Below are 15614 nucleotides of genomic sequence, written 5' to 3'. Positions count from 1 at the left end.
GTTTTTCTTCTGATCAGGTTTATAAAGCTCTATCCACCCTGGTTTTCTTTGAAACTGATTCCATCTCTTGCTGGAGATAGAAAGAAAAAAAAATCACAAATCACTCCATGCACGGTTACACCGCTTCGATGTGACAATTCCTTTTCACTTTCCGTTGCCACTCAAGGCTACGTTGACAGAGGCACAAAGCTTTGATCAGTCGATACCCACCTTCAAAAATACAGCAGTATAGTCAAGTAGAAAGGACAATTTAGAAAAAGCCTTGGATTGCAGAGGCAGTGCTCTCACACACAAACATGCAATAAGCACGCCTTCTTAAACTCTCCACCTTTTCTTTGACTCAGCAGAAGGTCCTGTCCCAGAATGAGCAGGACCTGTTGTTTCCATCTGCCAGACCAGATGGACATTACATCCGCTTTCTGCTTACCCAGTCCAACGAATGGCCTGCTTCCTCCGTTCTAGCCACCTCGATATATTCTAGCCATCCTCCCCCTTGCTTCCGCAGGGGGAGGAAAGCAGTTTCTGTTGCCATTGATGGCAATTTCAATTTGGGTACTTGCCATTTCCATTCTCAGCAAACATCAGACATTGACAAAAGGAAACTGCAGTAGAGAAGCAACAATACTCTCTCTTTGAGTTTAAGCTGTCCTGTCTCCGCTTCAGCCGATTCTCTGATATCATTCGGGGTTTCCAGGTTTTCCAATGTCAGCACAATCATCCATGGCCTCTTACATGTGCATCACCTAAGAGCATCGTAGGACCTATCTTCAGCCCTGGGTCCTTATCTCTGCAGGCCACTTTCTCACCAGCAGGCTAAAACCAAGACCACTCCCCTCGGCAGATCAAAGTAGCACATGGGCTGGTCTAAAATGTATAGAAAGGGGTTGATTGGGACAAGATGAGGGTTTGGTTCCGGAGTACATCATGTGTCATCAAACCTCTCTCTCGCTGATGAGAGCAGAAAGACTGAGAGGGACAACAATGGGTTTAGATCCAATGAATGGAGAGGTGTAGAAATTGAAAAACAGTAGGCTTCACCTGTTTTCCCGACAAGGCCCTACTGTTGTCTGGCTTGAGCTCTTGCCCCATCCTTGCTCACCATCTGCTCTCTCCCCTCGTATTTCTTCTCTTCTTGTATCTGCTAGTACCTCCGTCCAGGGGTCGGCCAAGAAGCCTTGGGGGTTTCTAAGTTCTAAGCCCATAATCTCTCTTCGGCCTTCCCTTCCTCGTGAAGACAACAGCATCCCTCCTTGTTCTAGGCTGCCTGTGCTGTTGCATTTCTTCACTGCCCCTTTTGGGTATGCCAGTGAGCTGGGCAATAGCAGTGAGGTCAGCGACAAGCTGCTCAGCGTCTCTGATAAATGTTCACTGTTGCCTGCTTGGCTGGAGCCACACCCACCAATTGATGATCCAATGCCGATGCCCAGATCTTCATCTGAGGGGTCAATTGAGTCATCACGGGTGTAACCCGGGCTAGTGCTGCCTCGTCCACTGCTTTGGCTCCGCTGGTGCCCTCTGGTGGCCTGGAGGGTTAGGGATGATGAAGGGGTTGGCCTTGGTCTCAGTGTCTGGACTGGGGAGGAAATGGCCGTGTTGTCATCTGGCAATCGGAGAGGGCACATGTGTGTCAAGGGGGATGTCTGCAAAGGCAACTCCAAGTTCTGAGGTGGAGAGATGCTGAAGCTCAGTGCCTCTTCCAGGGTGGTCTGGAGGCTGCCCTCAGAGCTGCCTGTAGCAAGGGATGAGTCACTGTGGGATGGGTACTGAAGCCAGGAGGAAGGGGAGTGGAGAAAAAAGTGGAGCACATGAATCCAACTTTTGTTTAAACTATAATGTCTTTTTTTTAAATTTCGATTGGACATGCACCATTATATTACACCTTAAACACTGAGTACAAATCAGCATTCAAATGATAATTTCAATTGTGATAATCTTTTGTTTTGTCCCGTATGAAAAGTGATGTCACTTTTCATATAGGACAAAACTAACCTTTGACTTGCTCAAGATTCTATTCCAAGTTAACCTTTACTACTATATTCTGCTTTTACCTAGTTTGTGTTGTGCCACTCTCCCCTACCTGTGCACACAGCATCTTGCTATGGGCTCCTGGGGAACGTAGCGAAGCCCAGGAGGCTGGGGATGTCAATCGAAGGCCCCTTGACAAACAAAGGCTCCTCCTGCGGCGAGGTGCTGGAACGGTCGCTCCTGCAGGTATTTGGAAAAGAGAAGAAATGCCACTGGCTTCCTTCACTGGCTGTTGCTTTATTTCTGGTACTGCACACATCACCTTGAGGATGGAATGGACTCCCTCTAGTTTTATAATTTTGTCAATTTATTTACTGTTTCTACTATTCAACCGAGAATCCTTTGCATGAAAATGATTCAATTATGATCCACTAATGCTGTATATTGCCAACCATTTTTCCAAACAACGATTTAATGGCCAGCAAGGCAGCGAGCTAAACAGAAGATAGCAGGTGGATGTCTTCAGGGAATACCTGAGATGCCTGTTGTGTAATTGAGACTGTTTTTTCCTCCACCGGGCATGTTTTCATTATGTATTGTTTGCTAAGCTATTTTGGTTTGTTCACATGGCTTCTGATGGCCATGTGACAGCTCTGGGTTTTATATATATTCACTAGTCAAAACTCAGTTTTTACATATATAACTGGTATTTTTTAAAAGCATTAATAAATAAACACCCTTGAAAATGTGCCTTGTTGCACAGCAATTAAGTCAATCTGGTTTTCCTCACCAGGACTATGGTGAGGTGAACACGCATGAGGTTGGTGTGGTTGCATCTCTTCCTGTAGCGCCGTCTCCGTCTCACTGTCAGAGCTCAGGGCTAGACAGGGTCGGCCAAATCCCTGTACCTGGCTCTTCGCCACAGTTTGTGTCTGGTGGGCTCTTGGGTGACTACCCCCGCCTCCAGCTTCTTCTGAGCTGCGGGAGTCACTGCTACACCTTCCCTGGAAGGGATAGATGATGTGGCATTAAGGAGAAAGTCCTTCTCACTGAACCTGCAGAATAGATTAATCAAGTAAGTGTGCAGCTTGTTCCCAAACCACTTTTAATAAAACATAAATTAGAGAGGAAGGAATAGGTTCCATATAAAAATAAATACATTTTGAGGGATGAAAATCGGTGATTAACCCTGCCCCTTTGTTAGCCGCCGCAACTCTGTCAAGCTGTCAACGCTTGCACAGTGCTCACATGCTTATTAATTGCACTCCCGGTAGAAATATTGCATAACGTTTTAAAACAGAAATAAGGACAGAAGCGGACCGTAGGCTTTGTAATATGTGTTTGAAGGAAATACCCAAGATGCTGACTCAAAAGTGGAAACATATTAATATGATAAGCTAAAGCCCACGAATCAAACTGCAAAAACAAACTACTACATTACCTGCCACAAATATTTTCCTCTTCAACATAGATGCAAGTCTATGGGGATGCTTTCTATTATGACACCAAGAACAACAGCTTGAGCCTTGTAACAAAATATTTTGCCAGTAAAAAGTCAAATATTAATACTCTTATTAATAATTTTACATATGCAAAATACATCTTTGAAGTTTCTTGCCTAGAACCGCTTTCATAACATCTCATACAGGAAGCTGATGTACCCCCCTGTGCCTGTGTGAGTCTACATACAAATACAAATGAGTCAAAGTTGGCCACATCCCTTTTTGAAGTGGGTGTGGCTTGGGAACGCTTGTTTTGCTCTAGGGCAGAGCAAACTCTGACTACCTGCAGCTGACTGTGACATCATAGTTAGCTTCAAATCTGAGCAGTGGAAAGAGATTTTATAACCATCATCTGTTTTGTGCTCTTTGAAATTAATATTTTTTTAAATGACCAATCGGCCTCTGCTATTGTTTAACCTCATCGGGGAGCAGGACGAAGCGCTGTATATTGTGCATGTACAGCACAAAGTAGTGAGCATACTTTGAATTAGCAGCTGTGAATTGCAGATGCTGAAGTGGCGATTGTTGTATCTTTTACTTTCACTAAAGCTAATATGAGTTTATGCTGACGCGAAGCTTCATCTGGTTCGGCTTAAAAGCCTGTTTATAGATGACAAGCAAGCGGCCAGCCGAGTTCACATCCCAAAAAAGAGGCGCAACACTCTTTCTACTGCCGAGGAGGCCGTTTTCATCTCTGCTCGTTAGTTAGTTAGCAGAATATTCTTTAAATATTTTCCAGACATTTGGTAAGGAGGTATCCCTTAGAATGGGGAAGCGTTCGCAGAGTGCTGAGTGTCCTTGTTCCATTTTGCCGTTATGGTTTTTCACTATACTGCCGTTATGACTGGGTAGTGTTACCCAGTGTGACGTGAAATCTGAAAACATCGTCAATCATTGCCGCTGGCTAAATCTCAGACCAACCTTTCTTTACCAGTAAAATCTGTGTTTAAAAAAATAATAACAATCAGCAAATCAGAGCAGATATCACGAAATTATAATTTCGTGATATCTATACTTTCAAGGTTTTCAACAGCAGATTTAATTTTTTTTACGTTTGATAATATATGAACCTGGCTCGATTTGCTTACACCCACCTTGCCCTCTCGGATCGCCAGCTGGTAGACAGTATGTTCACCCAGGCTGAGGTCATCTGGCAGAGCAGGGGAGGAGGATTTGTCTGACAGCTGCTCTGATTTCAGTGATGCTTGCTCAATCTCTGCCATTCTGATCTGCAGCAAAAAATAAATTTTAATATGTTATTCATGTCTTAAGATGGGAAATCAAAGAAGACAGCAATATTTCACATTTTGAGACAAAGAAATCAGCATAATATGTATAATATAGTATGACTCATATTAGGGTGTCGTGACAGCCTTTACTTCAGTTTGCCACATTTATTTATTGTCATCAGTTGAAAAACTGTTTCCCAAGCAATATAATATTTTTGTTCGCATGAAAACCAGTGTTGAGGCGCCAACATTTCAAGACTCCTGCCCAACAGAAATGACCACTAATGCTTTTAATCTCACACCAACATGGCAATACTGAAAATGCACATAACCAAATAGTGAATAATAGGGTTATCGGGAAGTAATGGTTAACTGTTAAAACCTCTTTTCCTAATTTGTCCCACAAACGGCTCCTTTCATCAGGACTGCAGCTGACTCAGTCTATTTGGACACTGGATTGGTTTTAAATTCTTGCTGGATGGGCCTCCTGTGAGTTCAAGCTTCTCGGCTAACACTCCTCTTCATTCCTCCCCTTGCAGCACTTGTGTCACCATTTCAAAATCCACTGCAAACTGTAAGCTGGAATGGAATTTCACGCCATGATATGCCCAAACAGCGTGTCTTTATAGAGACAAAGTAATAAACAGCCAGAGAGAAGCATTTAATGCGGCACTTAGAAAGGGCCAAGTTAAATCCAATGGAGTGAGGCCATTTAGTGACATCTTAAGCATGTGCCTGTAGGTGAGAAAGATATGGGGGTTCAAAGAGAACGATTCATGGATGATATTCAAGAGTTAATTACCATCGCCCATGTTTCCGAGGAAAGAGAGAGAGCGAGAGGATAATAGGTAGTGACAAAACAATGAATCTCATGAATTTGAAAGACCACTTTGTAGTGTTTGTGTTTTATCCACACATATCCCCCCCCCCCTCACTAATGCTACCATGTGAGAATACCACATCTGCTGGACGTGCGCTGTGTGTCAGAATCGGCTTCAAAAAGCTCCCTGCAACTCATTGGCTGGGACAGTTATCCGCAGGTAATGGAAACCACAGCCTTCATCGTCCCGTAGTCTGCACTGTGCCTCCACGCTGGGTGAAAATAGGGGCATGATGTGCACAGGAAGTCTCGGTTCTACGGTGGGCAAAGTCTCAGGCTAAATCACACGACCCATGTCATGACAGTTTAAGCGTATGTAAAATCAGTAATGCTTCTCAGGACTCAAGTGTTTTTGATGGCCATTAACAACATGCACAACATGCAGCACCAGGCAACAGGCATATATCAGTATCCATTGTTCAGATTTATACTTTTAATATCGCTACAGAAACCCCAATACCATCTTTCAAGATTTAGACGCCGCGCTCTAATGTATGTCTGAGAGGCGTCTCTTCATGCTAATCTGAATACATGGCAAAAATCTTCACTGCCTCATTGAACTGTTCTCTGCAGATTCCAGCCTCAAGCTGGGGTGATCTCAGGTCCTTATTTGCTGATGAATATTTCTACTGTCACACACACTGAGTCCCACTGTGCCTTCCTGTCTCCTTAAACACAATAACACGGTGTGTAACTCCCTGCAGTGAAAGACTCGTCTGAAAATGGCACAAAGCCCACTCACTCTTTCATGCACAAACAATACTGTAGAAGTCTGATGATTAAAGAAGTGGGGGAAGTCGATAGAAACAGGACATATGAGGAGGAGAGAGAGCAAAGATTGATGGTTTGACTGTCTGCAGACAGGCAGAAAGCAGGGATGACAAGTGGAGATGTGTAGAGTCCGGTTAATGCTTCGTCTGAGCTGACCTGCTGCGCTTTGCCACCGTGACATACAACACAGGACAGAGTGTGAATGTGTCTTTTATACACAACCCGAGTGTGCACAAAATTCTTCAAAATGCAAAGGAAAATGAAGCTTGTATGCATCCATATCAGAAAGTGTTGCTTGTGCATGTGCATGCAAATGAGCCTCATTATGTGTGTGTGTGTGTGTGTGCACAGTTCACAGCAATAACTTGCCGATGAAACATGTTTGACAGATGCAGTTTTGCATATGTGTATACAGACAGTATGTATGCTTTAGTCTTCTATGAAACTATAAATCTGTTTAAGATTAAATCATGAATTTATTTTCTTTGATGGGCATTTACACAAAGTAACTGCAAGTGTAACAGCAAAAACCTGGGTTAATCACATCTGCACCCCTTATGAGTTTAGATTCTTAAACATGGAACTCCAGGTTGGTCCTGCAAAGCTCAGTGGTAATGAGTCACTATCAGTACTAAGAAAGACACTGTAGTTTAGTACGTGTGTGTGTGTGTGTGTGTGTGTGTGTGTGGGTGTTATGAGTGTTCTGGGAGGTACCTCTTGCGGGTGGCTCTTGCAATCTTTGCAGATTTGTGGAGGAGATGAGTAGTGGTGGAAGACGGAACCGGACAGGTTGTCGATCATCAGCATCTCCCCCTCCAACGTGTCCTTGATCAGGAGGGACACGCTGTCCAGCCATTGGCTCTCCTGGAAGACATACGCACACGGACACATACACACGGGACGCAGGCGGGCAGACAGGTATTGCACGCAGGCGCAAACGTGCACATGTGGACATGCGAGGACAGAGAACACGCAGGGAAATGCATACACCATTGTAAGGGTTATAATAATGCCATTCTGTGCACGCAGGTTATGCTTTTACACTATAAATACTTACATACAAATACACACACTGACATATGTGTATGCAGATTTCATTCTAGACAAGACTTAAGTTTTAAATTCCCCTCCAAAACTGAAAAAAGAACTCTGTGTCAGAGATGATGTACAAATAAGCCTGAACAAATGGTATACTGTCGGCCTTTAGGGATAAACACTGTTGTCTTTGAAGAAAAGACAGGCTGACTCCAAACCCTAATTAGCGAAGTAACGCATAATTTTATTATCAAAGCCATGAGCACTGCGAGTAGTGCAATTACATTTGATGTATCGCCTCAATTAGGTCGTTCAATACCTTGTTGAAACAATTTTAGATTTGCTTTGTGTTCTGGGTATTATTAGGTTTAAAGCAATTTGGGCTGAATCAGTCAGGGCCTTTTCTTCGACTTAAATTATCCCGCCTTGCTAGATTCCCATCCCCCAGATTGGTTTTCCAAAGACCAATTTGGCAGAAAAAGGGAAGGTACTGACGGAACAAACTACTTTATAGAATAATTCCTGTGTTTCTTTGCAGAGCGCTCAATTTCACAATGGATTGGACACATTGTGCCTGTAAGCGCATTCGCAACAAAAAAAACAACCGCATTATAGCAGCAGATATTTTCCAAAAAGATGCTGCGAAATAAGGTCACTCCTCTTCAATCCCCACCCAAATGCATTTCTGTAATGCTGCTCTGAGATCTGTTATGCAAAAGAGTAATTTCTGACTCACGCTGCTAAATTACAATCACTTTATGCCATATGCTGAAATGATGGGGGGTAAGAATTCCAGAAGAGATATTGCTGTACTTCAAGACTCGATAAGCGCCTGTAAGATGCTGGTTTATGAAACAGCCACATTTTGGCACAAAAGCTGACTGAAAGCGAGGCCGACTCCGCCATAACCAGCTCTCTGTATAAATGCATGTATAAAAATACTCTCTCTCAGACGGTCCCAAGATAGTGCGTTCTGTGTAGGTGGAGAGCGCGATATAAAAACACTGTTTGATTGACTGTGGTGGCCTGTGTGCTGGCTTCCATTAATAACGGTATTAGGGGGCAACAATAGGGCCCATCTAGAGGGAATAGAAGTTGTGTGTGTGTGTTAGAGAGAGAGAGAGAAAAGAGCTGAAATTAATTACTGCATCTATCTGACTGTCACCGTCTGTTATTATCTTGCCTCTCTTATCCCTTTACTTCCTGTCCCTCTGGGTGTGTCGGTTTTCTACAGAGTCCCCTCTTGTCCCTGTGAAATATATTACTACTGTTTCACCGTAGTGCCTGAAATGTATTTCCCAGTGATTATTATGGCACATTATGCTCGATTGCTACATCAAATCTCAATACTGTTCCATCACTCATTGAGCACACATATATAACGTATTTTGACATCTTAGAAACCCATATTTCTGTAAAAAAAATATAGTGTATTATGGAAAAATGTTTTGTTTTGCTGGAGAAACAAATGGAAATATTATGAAAATATCAAAATGAAAATGATGAATTATGCAAATATTGAAACACTAGTTATTACACACACACACACACACCAGGTCCTGCTCACAGACTAAACTGCACACAGAGACATGGGATCAAAACAACGCAACCTGGATGTGTACATCTACAAACTCACATTCTCATGTGGGCTTTTAAAAGCTAATAAAGCTTATATGAGAAACGTAACTGAGAGAAGGATTAAAATTGCCTTTGTCTCTTTGCTGACATTGTGGGTTGCTATCAGAACAGTCGCCGAAAGATAAAATGAAACTATACGGTCCGGCTTCACCCACCTGATATTAATTTGTCAGTTTAGTTTAGTTTGGGGAAAATGTAAAGAAGAAGTAGCTGCCATGCTGTTCTGCTGCTTGAGAATCCAATTTATTATTTTCTCTGTATGAACTAAGGCACTAATACTGTGTAAAGAAACACAAGCCGTCAGGCAGCTAGAGAAAGAAAAAGGAATCTCTATTAAAGTTTTGCTCCAGATACTGATCCAAATTCGTTTTATCAAGCGTCTGCTGAGATCCATGATTTGAAATGCACATTTCCCAGCATTCATATTTTCCCACATAATAGAGCTGTGAGGTGAAAGTATAGCCTCTATTTAAGCTATTAAAGCAGGCGTTAGAGATATTTACACGTGATACCGAGCCCCTTTACGGTAAGAACAGATCCAGAAATTAATAATGATTGCTGTTGATTCTTCTGCTGTTTTGAAAATTGGAGGGAGGCTTTTATAGACGTCGCTTCTTTTTATCCTCTCACACAAAACACGGGTGTCATTCACATGGTTAATCAGTTAATGTCAATATAATCAGTTAATGTCACACTCCAGTTTGCAGTTCCGCTGTTTTAAAGGATGCACCCACAGACATACAAAGACGATGCTAACAAAGCAGGACTTTAACACCATCGGGAACAGAAGAACAATCGCTCACACTCACTTGTGCTGCCGAGTACAAGGTCTGGCTGGAGCCACTGGAGTTGTAGACCCCTGGGTGGACGCTAGCTGCTTGTCGCATCCTCCTCACCCCTTCTCCCCTCTCTCCCCTGGCGCTTCCTCTCTCCTTCCCCCCCACTTTGCCGCCGGGAAGAGATCCCGTAGCGGCGAGTCCTTTGTCCATCCTTGCACCCCCACAGCTGGGGGCGCCCATGCAACAGAGGGTGCCCTGGGCTAACTCCAGCTCAATTTCTGCATCCATCTCCGCCTCCTCTTGGGCCTCCTTGTTGGAGTCGTCCAGGTGCTTCATCAGCACGGCCACCACCACATTGATGAGCACAAACTGGGCGGTGAGCACAAAGGAGACAAAGTACAAGGGCGAGATAAACTGAAGGCTAGGGTTGCAGGCATAGTCCACATCGGGGCTGTGGTCTGGTGGGCACTCCCGCAATGTGTCCTAAACAGATGACAAGAAGACGAGGAGAAGAGTCAGGTGTGGAGGAGAAAAATCACAGAATCAAAGAAGATGAATTGTCATGCTGAGAAGTTACAAGGAGGTGGAGCTAATTATTGGGGGCTTTGACATTTATGAAATCTATTATAGCAGCACACAGCTTTTAAAGTCCCATGCAGTATTTAGCTTGATCGTATACTCTAAGAAATGTAAAGTGAGACGTCACATTGCTCGAGTTATAGTGGAATAATTAAGTACCGTAAGTCGAGGTTAGGTAATAATGGAATGTACCCAGCTCATGTTAACAAAGCCCTTTGTATTCATGACAATTTGTATAATCGTCAAACTTAATTGTTTTGCCGCTACGCAAAACAACAAGAGTTTGTTTTGCCTTGTCGACGTCATTCTGGTGGTTTTCCACTCCAGCTCACATGTACACAGAGGATTCATTCAAAGCAGAACCAAAGTGACACATTTTTTCTGGAGGAAGAACACACGTCTCACCCCTGCTGTGACCACACACACAACAATTGTAGCCTTCTGAGCTGAGGCTGGTCTTTTCGATCTAATTTGCCGTGACATTTACACACTGCGCTCCTTTTGTGCCTTAGCTGCCTTTCCATCTCCTTTCTTTGCATATTTTTGATCTGTTTCTAGATCTCTTCTGGTTTTTGCTTTCCTTTAAAGTCGCTCTTTTTTTTTCTAACCTCATTTTCTCATCTCTCCTCTTATCATAATCGAAACGCACCTCCAATTCTCCTCACTGTGCTCCTACCTGCCTTTCTACTTTCTACTCATTTACATACTGTATGTACATATGACTTGCCTACTACTAAACCAAAGCAGGTCTCCGCTTCTCACGGCCCAGGTCATCATCTGACAAAAGCTAAAATGGCTTTTCCTTTTGACAGGCTGCAGCATCTGCTGCCCGCTGGTTTGCTGCACGGCTTGCTATCGTAAGCGCCGCCTGCATTCAGTGTTTGCTTAATGGCCCACCACCGACATGCTTCAGCCTAAACTCTATTCCCTTTGTAGCCGTGGTGTGTTGAAGAGCACTCATAGACGCTGGTGGTATTAGGTGTGCGTTCAGGACAAATTACTGTTTGAGTGTGTGCACTGAGGCACAGTCAGTCACTCCCCTGCCACCCTGTAAGGAAATCTGTTTCCGTGGTGCTGAGCAAGCACATTTCCTTTACATCAGTAAGCATCACGAGAGTGAAAGAGAAGAGGAGAGGAATAGCGGAGGAGTTTCTGTCTTGTTTTCTAGGTTTCTTTGTTTCTCTTCTTTCTATAAAAAAAGAAAAAAAAAAAGAAATCGAACTCCTGGAATGCTGCATACATGTTCCTATTTCCTCTGTTTTGTAGGGTCAGGCCCAATCCCCGTTCTTCCTCTTAACCCTAGCACATGCCCCTGGGAGTGAAGTAACCTTACTGTTGTATTTGTTCCTGTACTCTGTTTTGAGGGGCAAACTCACAAAGGTTTATTCTATGTTTTGAAATCAATTTTGTACCTTCATTATGCCATTCCAGTTGTCGCCCGTGGAGACTTGAAATAAGGTAAGAAAGGCCATGCCAAAGTTCTCGAAGGTAGCGTGACGACTCATACCCTCACATGGGTAGTCTGCATTGCAAACTGCGGATGAGAGTGAGGCGGGTGGATAGAGGGAGTTAGTGGGTGACAGGTAAGAAAGAGGATACCAAAAAAACGAATACATCGAAGAGGAAGTGAGCAAGAATTATTTTAGATCAACACATAACATGTCACTACTCCCAAAAACTAAAGAAGCACATGCCACTTATTATTGGCTCTCAAAATAAAGACAATGTGCAAATCTCCTCATAACGGAGGTCTAGTTATTTACAGGCAGGGAAGGAGCTCTGTTTTCAGCTGCAGGTCCTTCTGTTTCAAGGAAGCAAGGAAGGTGTTATGCCTTCAGTCATAGATCTTCCAGTCCAGTACTATTTCCCAAACAATTACTTCAGCCTAAATATATATATATATATATATTTATAAAACAATGTGATACAAAACAATGTGATACATTGTTTTATGAAAAAAAAAATGGAATTTAATTGTCTATGGTATTGTCCATTTTGCCTTCATTGCTCCTCTTAAGTTTCAAGAAGTCTCTTGGTTATAAATGAATAACGATCATGCAATTAATTCATGGTTTCTATTCTTATAGTAAAAAAAACCCCCAAAACACACCCATCAGATATTCTCATCATTATTAATACTTTAATTTCACAGGTGGAGCAAAAATTCTGTTTTGTGTGATTTAATCCCTTCTGGCATTATAACTTACCAAGTTCTCCAAAAAGCTCTACTCCTAAGGCGGCGTAGATGAAAAACAGCAGCATGAAGAGCAGACCCAGGTTACCCACCTGCAACACACACACACACTGCACACGTTACAAACCATCTGACCATATTTTAATATTTATAACTACCTAAGCAGCATCATGGAACTAATTGGCCAGTGCTGATTATAACTACACAGCACCGGATGGCCACATGTCATTTCATCCTTTCAGGTTCAAACTTCGCCAAAGACAAGTATAAGATATTTGCACCCATAAAATTGTAGAACCATCAACATCAGAAAGTTCATTTTTGGTTTCTTGCATTATGTGTAGAACAGCCTGAGTAATACCTGAGGGTGTAATATAATAGAGAGACCATTAGATCCTTCATTACGTCTCTATGTCCTCTCACGCCCTCTGAAATATATTTCTCAAGCTTTCCTATCCTAGCATGTATTTATCCCCAAGTGCCTTTTTTTAATGTACCGGTATTTGTCTATTTCTTCATTATAGCATTAAGACTTTGGTGAAATGTCAATACTGTCTCAGCGTCGTGCGTTATGTAATGAAGAAATGTGTCAGCTTGCCGTTTCATTTTCACAGTGAAGTATAGCATCGCCTCAGGTTAATCTCTCACCAGGTGGAACACTTTCTCTCTCGCCCTACGTACCTCCACATGCGCACACACCCATATAGAGTTCTACTGAAATCGTTTAATTAGGCCTAGTCTTAATTACCTCCCCTGCTGCCCGAGGGATGGAGCGGGGAGCTCAGTGTTAATGAGAGGGATCAATAGGGAAAGAATGACAAAGAAGCTGTTCTCCCTCACCTCTGCTTGCCCTTCACCTGTTTCTCTGCTTGCTCCTTCGTACTTGATGGTCAGCGGGTCAGATCGTGTGCATGTGTGAATGAAGCCTTACACCAACACTATCTGTCTCCCTTTCTTCTACGGGACACTATAACATGTTGGGACTTGCTTTCTTCCCTTGATTATATGGACACAGCAGGTTAAATTAGCATACTATATATCCAACAAAATGCAGCATAGGTGAGTGTTATGGAGGTGACTGTGTTACCACTGTTAGATAAAGCCAACGAGCTCTTCAAACGATTTGAAGTCTTGAGCCAAGCCAAGCCAATGGGCTGCCAGCTCGAGTTGCAAATGCATTCTGGGTCCTAAACAGTGATGGCCTACAAATTGCCTGACTCCTTGGAGGGCCACATGAACTACGAACTGGTTTAAGAGGCTCCAACTGTTTACAGCACACTGTGGGAGTCTAGGCGCTCTCCATGGTGCTGAACTGGAAATCAAGACAAAGCCTGTGTGTGTGTGTGTGTGTGTGTGTGTGTGTGCCTGCACTTTGAATGAATCATCTATTAGAGATGAGCACAGGCCAGCAGAGAGGTAACGGGGGTTTGACCCGCCGTGGTTATTGACACGGTGGGTCAAGCCGAGCTAATGTGAGTGTGTGTGTACCTGAGGCAGGGCTTGGACCACCGTATCCAATAGGGCTCTCATTCCTGTCGCCATCTTCAGCAGCTTCAGCACTGAGAGAGAAAGAGAGTATAAGTGTGGCCATGAAGGAGGAAATCCCTCAAGTTCAATTACAGACTAATTGGTAAACATTAAAATCCTGTATCCGCATGTAAGCGCCGCACAACAGTAAACGCACATATAAAAAACAAGCCATATGAGTGAAATGAGCTTCTATGCTACAGTACCTCGCGCTATCCTCAGAACTCTCATGATCCTGATGATGGTGGGGTTGATGGGTAAGGCAGCGCTGATCTCGATCTCTTCCAGGATGATTCCCATTACTGACAGAAGCACGATAGCCAAGTCTAACTGGTTCCACCTAGTGAGAACACACATACACACACAGACACACACAGACACACACACATACATACACACGTCTATTGGTAGATAAAAGATGATGTCACAGTTAACTTGTCACCTCAAAGCATTTTAGTCCAATTAAAGATCCTTGTCAGTAATGCTCAGCAGTTTCAAAAGCCGGCAGAAGTCAAGTGTAGCAAGATGCTTGTTAGATCATTAATTTGAGACAGGTGGGAAATGGGTGTGAATAATATTAATGTGGTAGGGAATTAATCTGAAGTCACCACAGTCACCAACACTATATACAGCAGCACTATGCCATGCTTTCCTTTATCCTCCTTCTTTTGTCATTATCATGCATCTCAAAAAAAAAAAAGAAGATAGTCAACAAATAATAATTTTGTTCAAACAATGTTGATGTTTCCCTCTGCTGTCATCACCAGAGTGACTGGGTCTACTCTTTGGTGTTATATATTTACGCTATTAAAGATAGTGAGTTGGAATATACACATAGCTAGTATATAAACACACACACAAACTCACAGGCTGCATATAAGGCAGTGGGTTTGTGGGCTACCCGCTACTATATTGACCCAGTTCTAGAGCCGGCCTGCACGTCGCCCCAACCTATAAATCACGCCACGCACAATGACTGCTCACGGCTGTGGCACTACATTAAAAGAGACAAAGTGCCTGCTGTTAAGAGCATGAACAATTTTCTCTATATTCACACATTTTTCATTTCATCACACATTTGTGCTTTCTCTTTTATGTCTTTGATCAGTCCAGCTTCCCCCTGATGCATTACTGTTGGCGCTTCCTCTGCCACCTCTTAACTGTTTCTTCTCATTCTCACCATCTCCTTTCTCTTCACCCACTAACGGCAAACGGCATTCAAAGGCCATCGGTGCAATAGAAAGACCTAAATCTGTTTCTGCTGGTCTTTAGACACAACATATATTTCACCGTGCACAATAATTAGTCTTTGCTCTGAGAGGTAATTGGAGTAAACAGATGGGTGAAAAAGACTGTAGTTACAATTTAATATTGCCAAGATAAAAATGGATTTCTTATTTAACAGCAACAGAATGTATAATTTTAGCATATTAATGATAATAAGAATGAAAAACATTCACCCTGTCCATTTATAAGGCTTTATTAAGTGAACATGTTTTACAGTCTCTATACTTA

General features: G+C 42.9%; 1 protein-coding gene across 1 annotated transcript in view; it reads right to left on the bottom strand.

The window, feature by feature from the left end:
• Positions 1–1034: 1034 nt before the first annotated feature.
• LOC137905417 (voltage-dependent T-type calcium channel subunit alpha-1I-like) overlaps positions 1035–15614 on the bottom strand; it is a 73953-nt gene continuing 59373 nt past the window's right edge. Inside the window, 12 exon segments of the mRNA XM_068749655.1 lie at positions 1035–1763; positions 2078–2243; positions 2245–2287; positions 2756–2969; positions 4562–4696; positions 6504–6506; positions 7062–7211; positions 9830–10282; positions 11791–11912; positions 12586–12664; positions 14061–14131; positions 14306–14439. Of these exon segments, the coding sequence (XP_068605756.1) occupies positions 1035–1763; positions 2078–2243; positions 2245–2287; positions 2756–2969; positions 4562–4696; positions 6504–6506; positions 7062–7211; positions 9830–10282; positions 11791–11912; positions 12586–12664; positions 14061–14131; positions 14306–14439 (2299 nt within the window).

This window comes from Brachionichthys hirsutus, chromosome 16 (genome assembly GCF_040956055.1).
Source record: "Brachionichthys hirsutus isolate HB-005 chromosome 16, CSIRO-AGI_Bhir_v1, whole genome shotgun sequence".
In the NCBI taxonomy this organism is placed as follows: domain Eukaryota; kingdom Metazoa; phylum Chordata; class Actinopteri; order Lophiiformes; family Brachionichthyidae; genus Brachionichthys; species Brachionichthys hirsutus.
The sequence above is the reverse complement of the archived record's forward strand: the minus strand, read 5'-3'. Positions and strand labels throughout refer to the sequence as shown.